General features: G+C 50.3%; 1 protein-coding gene across 1 annotated transcript; it reads right to left on the bottom strand.

Annotated features, from left to right (window-relative positions):
- Positions 1-229: 229 nt before the first annotated feature.
- LOC115071677 (collagen alpha-1(III) chain-like) lies at positions 230-12,324 on the bottom strand. The gene is made up of 2 exons (XM_029567286.1): positions 11,250-12,324; positions 230-855 (listed from the first exon to the last, which is right to left on the bottom strand). Exon 1 carries the CDS (start codon positions 11,993-11,995, stop codon positions 11,324-11,326), a length of 672 nt encoding a protein of 223 aa, XP_029423146.1. The 5' UTR covers positions 11,996-12,324; the 3' UTR covers positions 230-855; positions 11,250-11,323.
- Between the last annotated feature and the right edge of the window lie 2,993 nt (positions 12,325-15,317).

The following is a 15,317-nucleotide window of genomic DNA, read 5'->3' on the forward strand; positions in this document are numbered from 1 at the left end:
CTGTCCTCCACTGGAACTGTATGGCACTGGTACACTTACACAGATGTAGCTATAACACTCATACACATAAAATAAAAATAAATAAATAAACTTTAAAAAAAGAAACTAACATTATACCTTGAAACCTTATCCTTTCTTCTCTGAGCAGATGGTTAATTTACAACAACTAATAATAAAATAATTTCAAAGAACAAAATATGGGATAATAGTATTATGTGAAGTGATTTTAATAAAGCATTTAATGCTAAATATAGTTAATATTTTATAATGGTCCCCAGAAATTTCTAATCCCTCCTCAAGCCACAGTCATTCCTCCCACTGCTGGGTCCAGGAGGTGTTGGCAAGGGCGATGGATGGAGGAACAAGAGTACCAGGAAGGGTGTGTGAGCTGGGCAACTAGCCAGCGGCCAAGCCCCCTCCCGTGCTCAAAAGGTGTGAGGTGGATAAGAAGCAGAGAAAACCAGAGCCAGTAGAGGAAACCCCTTAGGGCTCAAAAACATCCTCATTGTAGATGGGGGTTATTGGGCCCAGAACAGGAACAGGGCTAACCTGGGAACCCACAGCAAGTGTCCAGACAAGTCAGATCTGGAGGCTTAGTTCTACAGGACATCACTACGGCTTCACCTTTTACTGTGGCCCAGGAACGGGTGCAGACCCAGCCCTGACCCTGTATCCCCCAGGAGTAACCAGAGGTTGCTACTGGGAATGAGCAATGTCCCCAAGCCCTCCAGCTGTCCCCCTCACATTCTGAGCTCCGTCCTGACTGGGCTCTTCTGGGGCCAGCTCTCCAATCAGCAGGGGCTTTGGGAACTTGCGCACATACTGGAGATCCTGGTGGAAGGCGTGGAAAGCATCCTGAAGAAGAAAAGACAGTCAGGTGGACAGACAGACAGCTGGTGTAGCACCCAGACAGCCGGCAGAGATAGGGTGAGAGAGCTGTTGATGGATAGGCAGAGCAGACAGATGGACAGAAAGACAGCTAGATGTTGGTCAGTCACAGACATAGGACTGGGAAGGCCAGAGTTACCCATAAGCCCCTCTTAGTCCTCCCCAGGCCTCGGGCGCCTTATTTAACATCCCTCACTTGTCTCATCTGCTTTGCCCACCACAGGGGCTCTTCAAATGTGCCTAAAAGACCCATAGGAAGATGGAATTCTTTCATAAAAGAGTTCAGCTCTTCTGAAAAGCTTTCTGGGGGTCATAGTCTTTTCTACTGAATGTAAAATAAGATTTGGCTCAAAAATGTTAGATTTATCCACCTTTTATAAACATAGTGGGCAAAATGTGTGTGTGGACACTTGTAATTGGGACCCCTGGGCCACCTGGGTGGGTCAATGGAGGGCCATATACATTGTGTTCTTGGGGAGCGTGCAAGGAAGATACTTGAACAACTAAACTACTTACTTGATTGCCTTCATTCTTTCCTTCCTTCCTTCCTCTCTCCCTCCCTCCCTCCCTCCCTCCCTCCCTCCTTCCTTCCTTCCTTCCTTTCGTCTTTTTGAGACAAGGTCTCCCTGTAGCCCCAGCTGGCCTGCAACTCGCTATGTAGACCAGGCTGGCCTCAGTCTCACAGATGTATCCACAGATGTATCCACCTGCCACTTCCTCTGAGTGCTTGGATTAAAGGTGTGTACCACCATGCCCAGGTCCCTTTTTTTTTTTTTTTTTTTTTTTTTTTTTTTTTTTGAACTCCCCAAAGTTCTTATATCACTGAAGAGAGTTAAACCTTAAACTTCTGATTCTCCTGCCTCCACCTCCTAAATGCTGGAATTACAGACATGTACTGCCACACCTGGTTCAAGCATGGTGCTAAGGGTTGAACCCAAGGCTTTATGTATGCTAGGCAAACACTCTACCAACATTCCCAACAGAAAACATAATTTTCTTTAAGTTCAAAGACTGAAACTCAGTGCCGGGTGAGGTGGCGCACACCTTTAATCCCAGCACTCAGGAGGCAGAGGCAGGAGGATCTCTGTGAGTTCAAGGCCAGCCTGGTCTACATAGCAAGTTCCAGGTCAGTTGGGACTATAGGGAGACCCTGTCTCAAAAAGAACCCCCCAAAAAAAACCAAAACAAAAAAATGTTGACACTCCTGTGTCTTTCTATACTAACTGGGGTAGGGGTGAGGCAGGGGTTGGAAGAAAAGAGATGTAAAGGAAAAGACAAGACATTTAAAGAGAAAGGCTGCGGGCTCTCTCATTCTTCCTGTCTTGACTATGGTTTGCTATTGTACTTGGAACATTCATTGTTCCCTTGTGACCCTGCATCCAGCCCATTAACTGGTCACAGCTGGTCAATGGATTATTTATTTATTTAGAGACAGGGCTTCCCTGTAACCCCAGCTGACCTGGAAGAGATCTACCTGCCTCTGCCTCCTGACTGCTGGGATTAAAGACATGAGCCACCCCACAATTTCAAAGGCTCCTCCCTGTGGAAGGCCAGTCAGAAAAGAGTGCAGAGACAATGACTGGATGGTATTATCCCCACTGGCCTGGGAAAGCGGACTGAGGGCCCTCCCAAGATGCTTAGGGAAATACTTTTGCAGAAGTCTGACAGAGAACAGGGACCTCCTATTGTCCTCTTGATAAAGAGTCTATTAGCTTACGTAGGTTGGAACATACATGACAAAGTTGACTATAGCCATCCTTCTGTATCACTGTGCTAATTACCCTGATCATTGAAAGTCGTATACATACATGTGTTGAAATAGCCAACTGGTCTCAGGAATATGTGCCCTTATTAGGTGTCTATTAAAAATAAAAGGCTGGGAAGTTGGCTCAATGGATAACAGTACTTGTTCAAATATGAGGACCTGAGTTCAAATCCCTAGCATCCAGCTATAAATCCAGGCATGACAGGGGCCTGTAACTCCAGCACTGTGGGGGGCAGAGGTAGGAGGATTGTTCAAGAGTGCTGGCTGTTAGCCTAGTTCCAGGTTCAATGACTGATTGTTGTCTCCGGGAATGGGATAGAGTGTGACCAATGTCTTTATAGGGCCTCTGCACCCATATGGGTGTTAATACCCATGCTCATACATAAATAAGTAAATAACAATAAAGTAATTTTTACCAAAATATTATAAGAAATTTTATTACATTGGAGGGTAAGTAGGAAGACACACATAATAGAGGTTGGTGAATTTGAGATATAACTTTCATCTCCCATAATAAAAATTGGATACACAAGTTCAAACATGAATGAAGACGGAATTAGGAGCTGGGTGTAGTGGCACCTTTAATCCCAACACTTGGGAGGCAGAAGTAGGTGGATCTCTGTGAGACTGAGGCTACATAGCAAGTTCCAGGCCAGCTGGGGCTACAGGGAGACCCTGTCTCAAAAAGACCAAAAAGGGCTACAGGGAGACCCTTTTTCAAAAAGACCAAAAAAAAAAAAAAAAAGAAGAAAGAAAGGAAGAAAGAAAGAAGAAAGAAAGGAAAGAAAGAAAGAAAGAAAGATGGATGTAGGGAGTAGGAAACAGCACTGTGAATGATAATTTCTATGTCTGAAGGAACAGCATCAAAGAAAAGGCTCAATACATAAACTAGGAAGTGGAAGCTGGAAGCATTAGTACACAGAGCACTGTAATTTGGGGTTAGAAGCAATACGGAATTACACAATTTGTCTTAATGATCTGTGCATCTTTATAGGTCATCTTACATATAAAATTCAACATCCTATAAATTCACATACAATACAAATTTTATACACAGGTTCTTGCACAGAAAACTCAGTAAGAAACTTAACATCACAAGGAAGTCCCTTCCCCCAAATAAAATAATTTTAAAATAAAATAAAGCTGAAAGTGATCATGGCCCCTCCAGTTACTACCAAGGCATTCTGGTAGGGTCCTCTGAGAAGATTTTGTTTAGAGACCACGGACCTACAGAATCTACTCTAGGGGGTCACTGACCCAAGGCAGCCAGGGACTGGGGGGATGGGAGGGTGTGGCTTCTGGGCTAATCTAGGTTTGCTGGTACCCTGGGTCTTATCCAGCAATGGGGACTGCAAAAGCATAACCCTAGAAAGGCATCCCCTAGAGATGAAGGAGGGACAGCCTACAGAGAGAGGGCAGGGAGAGGGGAGACTGGGGGCCCAGAGGAAGCTGCCTAGGCCCTGGCTCTCTGGGAATGTGAGTGGGTGATGGCGGGAAGACTGTTTGGGGCTCTGTGGACCGCACTTACATGTGACTTTGAGCCAGTCCATTCTCCGGACCCCACTTACATGTGACTTTGAGCCAGTCCATTCTCCTGCAGGGCTTGTACTTCCCAGGCAAACCAAGGCAATGAGACTTCAGGGCCTTTCTGACTCTGGGCTGCTCAGCACAAACTTTACTGTTGTTTGTGTTTGTTTTTGAGACAGGGTTACACATAGCCCAGGCTTGCCTTGTACTCAACACATAGCTGAGGATAACCTTAAACTTCTAATTCTCCTGATTCTATGAGAGTGCTGGGATTACAGGTGTGAACTACTACTTCTGGTTTATACATTGCTGGGATTGAATCCAAGGACTCTGGGGATGAGAGGCAAGCACTCTACAAACTGGGCTACATCTCCAGCCTGATTATTTCATTACAGTAAAACTTACCTAAGTTCACCACTTTTAGGCATAATGTCCAGTGGCATTGAGGACCTTCACGCTGATGTGTGATCTTCACTACCATCCGTCTCCAGAATGTTCTTTTCCCCAGCTGAAATGCTATATCCATTAAACGAACTCCTCAGCCTCCTCCCACAGTCCCCAGCCCCCACCTTCTACCCTTTGTCCCAATGGCTCTAAGCAGTCCAGGAATCTCACTTAAATGGAGTCATATATTTGTCCTTTTATGACTGGCCTATTTCACTTAGTATAATATCCCCAAGCTTTATACATGCTTTAGCAGGTGCCAGAGTCTCCTGCTTAAGGCTGATGGAATGCAACAGTGATTTGAAACTTCCCTGGCTGCTCACAGAGCCTGGAACATGTAAAGATGGCTACACACACACACACACACACACACACACACACACACATATACACTCACTCACATGCACACTCACACACATGTGCATATAAGCAGCCATCCCATCACTTCAACAAGCAAGATACAGACTCTCAGAAATGAGCCTAAGGTCACAGCCCACATGAGTACCAGACAGACACAGCCCTGTTCATGTGTGTATACGCAGCAGAATGTGCAACTGTGGTTATGGTCCCAGGATCCACTCCTCAGCTTCCTCTCTCTGTCCCTTGGGTCTGTCCTGGGGCTACTCCCTTAATCTGGGAAACTGAGGCCCTGGGGAACAGATAGCTTTCTAAGATTCTCACAGGCCAGCCCTGTCAAGGTCTATAGGGAGGTGTGCCGAGCCACGTTCACCCCAGTCTTCCAGTCAGCTCAGTCCATTACAGTGTAAGGAACAGGTGTAAGTCCCCCTAGAACTGGGTCAGAATTTCCAGTATGGCTGGATCAGAGGTTCCAGCTGGTAGGAAGTGGAGAGGCAGGTGGCCCTTGGATAGGAGACTGGGGCCTTGAGCGGCTGGCTAGGTGCTTGGAGCCTGTGTATTGTCAAGGAGCACCAACAAGGTGGGTCCCTGGACTCAGTACCAGCAATGGCCTTTTCTTGGCACACTGGCTAGAGTCATGTGACCTAGTCCTCTCTGGGCTTCTGCTCAAGGGCCCAAGGGCCAGGCAGAAGTGGAGATTCGGAAAGGTTAAGGAGTGTGTGTGTCAAAATTTGTGATCCTTACTCCTACTTTGGAAGAGCCAAGGGTGAATGAAACTGGAAATCTCTCAGCGCAGAGTGGGGAGAAACCGCTGGAATCACAAGGCATGTCAAACCTAAGTTCCCGCGACTCCTCAGGCTCTGTTTACAAACGTGCCTGGCTACGCACTCCTCTGCTGCTCAGTGCACTCATGTTTGCTTGAGTTGCCTCCCCGGCTGGAAGAGTTTGGGCTTGGGCGGCAGAGCTGGGATCTGAACTTGAGTCTGCTGTCTGTAATGTCCACACAATGTCTGGAAACCTTTGAGTGCCCCAGCAGGCCACCAGAGCCGTGCCCTGACCCCAGCCCCACCAGGAGCTCCATGTAGCAGTTGAGGTGGGGGGTGGGGGGAACACTCTGGGGTCAGTCCACATGCAGTGATGGAACCTGAGCTGTCACTTAGGAGTCCCAGTCAGGCTTGCCCTGCACCCCCCTTCACTCTGCCTTTTCTCTTCAGCAAGGTGGAAGGCATTAATAGCATTGCGTGGGCTGCTGGGAGGACTGAATTTGTGGTTAAAGCACTTAGAAAGGGCCTAGTGGCTAACAAGATCTTCATGGCCCAGCTCTCCTCTATGCCCCAGGGCTACAGTAAGGGAATGCTACATGATGTGTTAGTCAAGGCCCAGCTGAGCCTCATGCTAAGGAACAGGGAGTCAGGAGAGTGGAGAAAGCAGCCTCTTTCTACCCCAGGCACAAGAAGGAGGGAGGGAGTTTTAGTCTGTGGCCAAAGAATGGAGAGTGTTCTAGATCATCCAAGAAGGGGGTGGAACAGGGAACAACAGGCTGGGCTATTGGGGCTAGAGTAGTCTGGGTCTGTCCTTGCTGCCTCTTTATGCCTGTGCAGGAGAGGAGGGGTGTGAGGGTCTCCGAGGACATTTCTGGGAAATCCCTGCCTCCCCCTTTCTCCAAATGGAAGATATAAAGGAGGAGCCAAGGCCATTGCCATCCCCTCCCTAGCACCCCTTACAGATGGAGAACTGAGGCACGAATGAGGTTGCTCCGGAACCAGTACATACAGCTCCAGTCTGTGCAGGAGAGCCCTACTCGAGGGTAGATGCTTCAGCCCAGGCAGCTATCCCTTCCCCCTCCGCATCCTTGGTCTCTGTGAAGGCCGGGCACACACACATTTGGTCCTCCGATAGCCAGGATGGTTCACAGACGCTAGCCTGAAAATGACCAAGCCCCCCAGCTCTTGGTCCTTTCTACCACTGACCTGTGGTTTTGCCACTGGAGCCTGATGCTCTGAGGTCACCAGGATTTCCACCTCTGCACACTGCATTCCAGCCGGAGCAATAACCCCGACTCCGCCCCTCCAGGAAGGAGGTTGGGCACCACAGCCTTCTAGAGAAGGTACCTATAAAAAATGCCCACTAGAGTCAGGTGTGGTGGCTCATGCCTGTAACCCAGAATGGGACTAGGAACTAGCCATATTTGGGGGACAGGCAGGTACAGAGGGAAAGAGGCGCTGATGAGTAATAAAGACGGTGTACTTATTTGTCATCGTATTTGGAGACAAAGGCCCGAGGGAGAGGGACCCACTAAAACACTTAAGAGCCCAGGCCTTCCCAGGGGGACTTGGACTTTCGTTTCTCAACCCCTCTACTTGTGGGGAGTCCTATTCTCTGTGTGGGTGTGATTCTTCATCTTTTTTATAATTTTTTTTAATTTATTTTTATTTTACGTGTATGAATGTATTGCCTGTATGTATGTGAGTGCACCCATGTCATGCAATGCCATGGAGGTCAGAAGAGGGCTTCAGATTCCCCTGGAACTGGAGTTGACAGTTCGCAGCCGCCATGTGGGTGCTGGGAATCGAACCCGGGTCCTCTGCAAGAGCAATCAGTGCTCTTAACCACTGAGCCATCTCTCCAGCCCCAATTCTTCATCTTTTAATTAAGTCTGTTGCCTGTTCCCGCCTGCTGTGTCTGAGGTTATTCCTGTCCTTAAATTCTTTAATTGGCTGAGAAAATGGACCCCACAATGCCTAGACAACGACCGACCTTGACCCCTAGATGGTTACATCAGCACTCAGGAGACAGATGGAGGTGGATTTCTGTGAATTCAAGGCCAGCCTGGTCTACATAGTGAGTTCTAGGCCAGCCAGGGATACATAGTAAGACTCTGTCTCAAAAACAAAACAAATGCCTACTCAGGCCCCACACTTAAAGGGAGAGACTATTTGCTGAACTGAGACTTCCAAAGCAGCCAGTGAGGTAGGTGGGAGTATGGACATTGATTCTTTATGGCTGAGGCCACCCTGCCCTCAACTAGGCTTCAGATCTTCCTGGTCATAATACGGTCACTCCTCAGCACCCATCCTGATGTAACCTTGCTTTACAAGCCCAGGACTGAAGGCTCTGGTATTTTAGGGTCCTATGACATAGCTCAGTTTTTGCCTCAGTTTCTTCATCTGTACAACAGACAGGACCCAATCTCATGAGGTTAATGGAAGAATTAAATTAGTTATTACATCTAAAACTCTCAGAATAGAGCCTGGTCAGTAACTATTGGCTGAAATTATTAGCGCACAGCGTCTGATGGCAGTACAGGCCACTCCCACCTCTAGCTCAAGTCAGGCCCAGCAGGCCACTAGAAGGTAGATGCCTGGTGGCTCAGAAGGTCTGTTGGACATTGGATTCTCCCAGGGCTGATACTGATTTCACCCAAAGGGCCCCAGGGGTGCTAGGAAACTCATTTTCTCCATACAGAAGAGTGAATTTACCACACCTATCAACACAAGGCTTCGTTGTCCATGGTAACCAGTCGCCCAGGTGCCCAGCATCATTCCTATATTGTACCTCAGACGAAAGCACTCTTATCCCTACCACACTGATGGGAAACAGCTGCAATACGTGGACAGGTAACACAAAGATATCCGGTTACTGTTGTTGTTGTTTGAGACGGGGGCTCATGTCGCCCAGGATGGACTCAGTGTCAATGTGGAGCCGTTGCACGACACTGAACTCCTCCTTCCTGCTTCCTCCTCTTCCTGCTTCCACCTCCCAAGTGCTGAGATGACAGGTGTGCACCACCATCCTGGACTCTATTTGCTTTTGTCACATTTATTTTACATTACTGCAGACTGAACCCAGCACATGCTCAGGAAGCACCCTACCACTGAGCAATGTCTCCAGCTCACACAACCAACCCCAATGGCCCCCACTAGTGTCCCCGTGTCCATACGTCCCTCACCCTCTTCCCTGGCCACTTCACACTTTGGAGCCCAGTTAAATGCTCACTTCTGAGTGGCCTCCCCAAAGAGAGGGTCCTTGTCTTCCCGGTCTTGCCCACTTATAGCCTCTGCTCTTCTGCCGCTCCTAGGGATCTTCTTTCTTTTTAAAGACAAGGTCTCATGTGTCCCAGGATGGCCTTGAACTCGAGTCCTCTGCCTCCACCTCTGAGTGCTGGGATTACAGGTGTGTACCATCATAACCATCAATGTGACATGGACAAGAGTGCCAGGGAGTGAACCCAGGACATCACACATGATAGGCAAGCAGTCTGTCTTTTAAATATTTTTATTTTATGTGTATGAGTGTATATAAGTGTACCTGTGTCATGCAATGCCTACAGAGGTCAAAAGAGGGTGTCAGATCCCCTGGAATTGGAGTTATGAGCAGTTGTTAGCCACCATGTGGGTGTTGGGCTTCTAACCCTGTCCTCTGTGAGAGCAGTCAGTGTTCCTTACTGCTGAACCATCTCTCCAGCCCTGCTACATCCCCAGTCTTTAGATCCTTTTAAACATACATCAGACCCCCCCCCTGGTTTCCTGGCTCTGCCCTCCATAGTTCCCCCTCTTCTTTAGAATAAGCCAAAGCCCTTCCAAGGACAAAAACATCCAGTGAGCCCAGGCACAGGGAGCTGCCTTTTGATCCCCACCCCCCATGACTACTCTCTTCTGTGGTCATAAATATTCCTTCCATACCGGAGATATGGTCCAACCTCTAAGCCTTTACCTTCTCCAGTCCACCCAGGCACTTCTTCCCTGAAGATGTTTTGTTCCCAGAGGTCAGGTACACAGGAAACACTCATGGGTGAATTTAAGGAACCAGTGAGTACCTGAAATAAACAGCTGAGAGGCAGCACAGCAGGTGGGGAACCTGCCACTTTATTTCAAGTCACTTTACCTCAGTTTCCTCATGTGTAAAGTGGGTAACAGTAGCAGTACCTGCCTCAGAGGCGGTATACTGAGGATTAACAGACAGTATCAATAACAAGCATTAAATTTAGAGTCTGGCACATAGGACATGCTTGGCACATGACCCTGTGTCCCTGTGTCCATACATCTCTTACCCTCTTCACTGGCCACTTCACACTTTGGATCCCAGTTAAATGATCTCAAAATCTTAACAATGTCCATATACTTATGACCAGCAATGGCTGGGTCTCACCCCTCTCTGGCTGGTTTTGCTTGTCTCAGGGTGCCTATGACTCTTAGATAAACCTGGCCTAGAGCCAGAGTGCTTTCCCCAGGGTACCAGGCTTTGTATCCCAGGATGGTCACAAGGTGACTTCATGGCACAGGAACTGCAGGAATTTCCTGGCAGGAAAGCTGCTGCTGCCTGGACATGAGAACAGCTGATGGACAGCTGGGCTAGTGTTGAGTGGGCAGTCTCCCCCACCTGAGCCTCAGGGCCTGGGATGGGACACCTGACATCTGAGCTTGACCATATAGGGCACTGTACTAGTCCAACCCCTGATATGTCCTACAGGCTCATCATAGACAAACACTAGGGTCCTCTGCACCCAGCCACCACCTCTCAACCCTGTGACTTGAGCACAACAGGTATTTTTTGGCAACTCTAGTCCAGTGTTTGGGGCCTACAGCAATTTCCTATTACTGACAGGGTCAAAAACCGATAAGGTCACCCAGCAAAGGCTCGGAAGTGCTGTGGCTGTCCCACTGCACAGTACAGTTTGCACATTACACTGAGGAACATCTACTGAACCTGCAGACCTGTGATATAGCAGCCTATTTGAGAAGGCATGGTCCTGCCTTTGCTGATTTGCCATTTGGTTCAGCTCTCCCTGCTCCACAGATGAAGAAACTGAGGCTCAGAGGAATGGTTGGGAAATCTCCAAGCAGCCTGCTTCTGGGCTCCTGCCATATAGTCTTGCAGGCCCTCCTTGTCTAGGTGTGGACTGAGAATGAGAAGCCAGAGTCCCCAGAGGCCAGCTGTTCCTGGGGTGACTGTGCTTCCTGAGGAGGCCCACCCAGCCTGGCAAAGTCTTCCCACATGCAGCTGCCAGTCCAGCAGAGGTGACTCAAGGGTCCCTATCTCCCTGACAGACCGATTGTACAGACTGACCTACCAGCAAGAAAGCGCCCTCCTTACCGACATCAGGGCCTCTAGCTCCATCTCAACTCTGGGGCCAGGGCGTGGAGGTCAAAGGTCAGCGAGAATAGGAAGGACCCTAAGGCCCGCAGGTGGAATGAGACGCAGAGCGAAGGATCCAGGGTTTCTGGCCCCGCGCGCGCCGGGATCCGCCTCGCCGGCTGTGCTAGCTTACCGTGGCGTCCTCCGCGCTGTGGTGGCCAATGAGGCGGCTGCCCCGGGGTGCCGCTCTGCCCAGCGGCTGATGTCCTAGTCCCGGCGCTCCATGACCAGCCACTTGTCGCCCGGCAGGCCGTGCTGGCGGATCTGCTCCCAGCGGAAGATGGGCAGCGGCTCCCCAGCGATGCGGACCCCTCCCGGCCCCGGCCCCCCGCCGGGCTCCCCGACTCCACCCACGGCCGCTGAGCAAAAGTCCTCAGGACCCCGGGCGGTAGCCGCGGTCCCAGCGAGACACTGAGGGAGGCGAGGTCGCAATGGGGCGGGGGGGCTCCCTGCGCCGCTGTCCGCCCTGCCGGCCCCGCCCAGCCGCTGCGGCCGCGGTAAGAGCTTGCGCCCGCCCGGCTCTCGGCGCAGGGAACTTCTCCCTCCCTTATAACCGCGCTGACAGCGCTCTCCTCGCCCGCCCCTCGTCCCGGACCCCGCGCTGGCCAGTCCCGCGCCCGCCTCCACTGCCTGCCCCACCATTGGCTGTGGCGGTGGGACTCGCCCCACCCGGGAGGGCCCCCGGGGCCACCACGCCCGGCCTGCCTCCGGGGCACCGTCCCGCCCCCAGCTTCTAGGTCTCCGACCGTGAAGGGGGATGGGGATGCGGCGCGCTCCGGGGTCGGACCAGTGCGCCCCATCGCATCCTCGGGGCCTGGGTCTGCGCCCTGTGAGGCTGGGAAGGATGGGCCGGGGCGCCGTGGGTTGCCAGCCGCGCATCCGGAGCGGCTAGAGCAGGGGACACAATCTCCGGGTGGACTGTAAGCACCGCAAACAGTGGACAACGCCCCCGCCCCCCGCCGCCATCTGCTGGAGTGTGTGGCCTCATCGCCCCGAAGGCTGCAGGGCTGGGGATGCCCAGAGTGGCCACTGGGGAGGAAGAGGAGCAGACGGCATTGGAGCCTGAGTACTGCTGTTCACGAGGTGAATGGATGGACTAGTACGTATCCGGTGGCTTGCTTGTTACAGCCTTCCACTCTTCTCCCTTCACGACCCTATTTTTGTTATTTTGTCCCCCGCCCCCCCAGGGCCTTGCGCTTGCTAGGCAAGCTCTACCTCTGAACTAAATCCCCAACCCCGGGATCCTATTTTTGACTTATTAAATTCAAATCCTTTTGAGAGTGTACGTAGATTCCCAAATTGTCCGGTGTTTCTTTGAAACAGACACCCGATCCTAAAAGCTAAACATTCACACCAATAGGAAAAGGTTATATTCCAGACAGCGGTTGGCAAACGAGCGCCATGAAACCGCCCGGAGGGCTAGTGAAACGTCTATGGTGCTCCACCGGAGTGTGATCAAGGCAGAGAGGTGATGCTGACTTCTGGTTGGGAGAACATCTTTTCAGAACCTTAAAGTATATTTCTCCATTACGCTAACATTTCTTCTTGGCTTAACAGTTTACTGTAGGAAACCTGGGTTCCAGGGACCCCATGTGGATATCAAGACCTAATGTGATGTAAATGCTCTATTATTAAGTGTTCTGCTGTGTTTCGGAAACAACAGCAAGAATAAAACAGCTGGACACGTTCAGTCCTCATGTAACCATTACAGGCCTAAATGCACATGACAGGAAGGGACCCAGAGGTGAGCAACATGCCAAAGAGCGCTGGGGACATCCTCGGGGCCTTCAAAACGGAGAGGCGACAGCGGGGCCCGTCTACACACTGCTTCATTCAGTGGAGTGCTAGGAGTGTGGCACATTCCAGTTTTGTTTGGGAATTTTCCAGAATTATCTAAATATGTCCTATCTGCTGCTTTTGTATCTTTGGCTACCGAACACATGAATATACAGATATGGAAGACCCATATTATTTGTACCACGGAACAGACCAGAGCTTGAGGAGGGGTCCTCTTGGTTCTCCCCAGTTCTGGGAGCTCCTGTCTTGGCTAGCCTGTGGCACATTCCAGTTTTGTTTGGGAATTTTCCAGAATTATCTAAATATGTCCTATCTGCTGCTTTTGTATCTTTGGCTACCGAACACATGAATATACAGATATGGAAGACCCATATTATTTGTACCACGGAACAGACCAGAGCTTGAGGAGGGGTCCTCTTGGTTCTCCCCAGTTCTGGGAGCTCCTGTCTTGGCTAGCCAGAACCACCAGAAAAACCCACAATGTTCCCACAGACAGGAGCTGTTTGGTCCTTTTCTACAGAGGTTTCCCCCAGAATCCTGGAAGCCCACCCCAGCACACTCCGGGGAGTGTGGCAGCCCTGGCCAAAGGGGGACTGCAAGTACTGCTGCCCCCACATGGTCACACTGATCACTGGGATGGAGAAAGCAGACTCTCCCAGCCAATGCACTTCTACATTGTGGGCCAGACCCAGTGCGGCCCATGAGGATGTGCTCCTTGTTCTAAATTCAGCATCTCTCAGTGGTAAGATATGACTGGCTCAAAGGCCATCTAAGGCTTCCTTCGCTGGGGCCCTGGCCTGGACTCAGGGATGGTAAGCAGTTAGGTAGGGGTGGGGTCAGTTAGATCTCTACCCATACTAGAAGAGATGGAGAAGAGGAAGATTGGACAGATTGAGGAGCTAAAGCAAGGATAAGGCCTGAACCCTCTCTGGCCACTTGAACCCAGCATGGGGTATGCAGATGGTATGGGGCCTTCTATTTACCTGTAGCTATGTGTTCCCATAAAGCCTCAACTATGAGCGGCCTCTCCCCACCGCCCACACAGCCTCCCATGGTTCATTCTCCACAGGCCCTCAGAGCCTTCCTTGGCTGCTCTGCCTCTCTGATTTCTTATCCCGGAGAGCTTGCACCTTGTAAGGAGTCAGGTCTGGGGGAACTTGGGGCTCCATTGTCTCCAAATCCTCAAATCCGGGTAACCGGGCAGCTGAGGCCTCTCAGGCCACTTGGAAAGGGAGAGGCATCACTCAACATTCCTGAGCTGCCATTGGGCCACTGCCAGGGTTTTTGGGTGTGTGTGGGGGGGGGAGGCTGGCCAGCTGGAGTATTTTTTTTGGAAGGGGGCAAGCTTGAGGTTTGAGGGGAGTCTCTTAAGCCCTTTGAATGCAGCCCCTTGCCCCATCCCAACTGGAGTCCTCACTGCTGTGAGTTGCCACCCAGGCCTCTTGGGACATACTGCAATTACCATCCCCTTCAAAGCCACCAGCTACTGTCCTGGAGCCAAGAGATGTTTGACCAGTGCCAGCAAGGCTAGGCAAGCTGGCTAGGCAAGCCAGTGGCTTTAAGAAAAAGCTCACCATAAAGAGCCATTCATCCCAGGGCTCAGGTCTTCAGTCTACAGCAGACACAGGAAAGGGACAAAAGTCAGAGCTCTAGGGTTTTTGGCTTGAGTTATGAATCATCACATCATGAGCTTGATTATTAGTGCAAGGTACAATTCTTCTGAGAAAGGAGGAGCTGAGGCGGCAGGCATCATAGACTTACACAAGAGCTATTTAGAACCATTTAGGCCAATGACTACAAGTCTATCAGCCACCAAAGAGCCTCTCAAGGGTCTCACGATGGTGTGCTGAGCTCCTTAGAATGCCCCTTGATAAGAAGGGGCTGCACATACATGGGCAGTAAAGGTTGAAAAGATCTCAGTATCACTGTTATTAGTGATGCAAATCAAAGTCCAGGGAGAGAGCGCCTCACATCTGTTCAAATGGTTACTATAAAACTCAGAAAGTGAGCCAGGTGTGGTGGCATGCCTTTAATCCCAGCACCAGGGAAGCAGAGGCAGGTGATAGTCTGTGAGATCAAGGCCAGGCCGGTCTACAGAGTGAGTTCCAGGCCAGCTGGGGCTACAAGGAGACCCTGTCTCACAAAGACCAAAATAAGTAAACAAATAAAACCCAAAAAAGAAAAACAAAACACAACCCAGAAGGTAACAAGTTTGGCCAGAAGGGAGAAAAAGCTGGAACCCATGTGCATTGTTGATGGGACTTTAAAATGGTGCAGCTGTTATGGAAAAAGTTATGGTCAAAAAAAAATCAAAAACCAGAACTACCATATGAGCCAGCAAACCTACTTTTGTATATTTATCCCAAGGTCTCCAAGAGCTATTTCCATAAAACATGTTACTGCA

The sequence above is a fragment of the Nannospalax galili genome, unplaced genomic scaffold (genome assembly GCF_000622305.1).
Source record: "Nannospalax galili isolate Female #2095 unplaced genomic scaffold, S.galili_v1.0 scaffold1261, whole genome shotgun sequence".
Lineage (NCBI taxonomy): Eukaryota > Metazoa > Chordata > Mammalia > Rodentia > Spalacidae > Nannospalax > Nannospalax galili.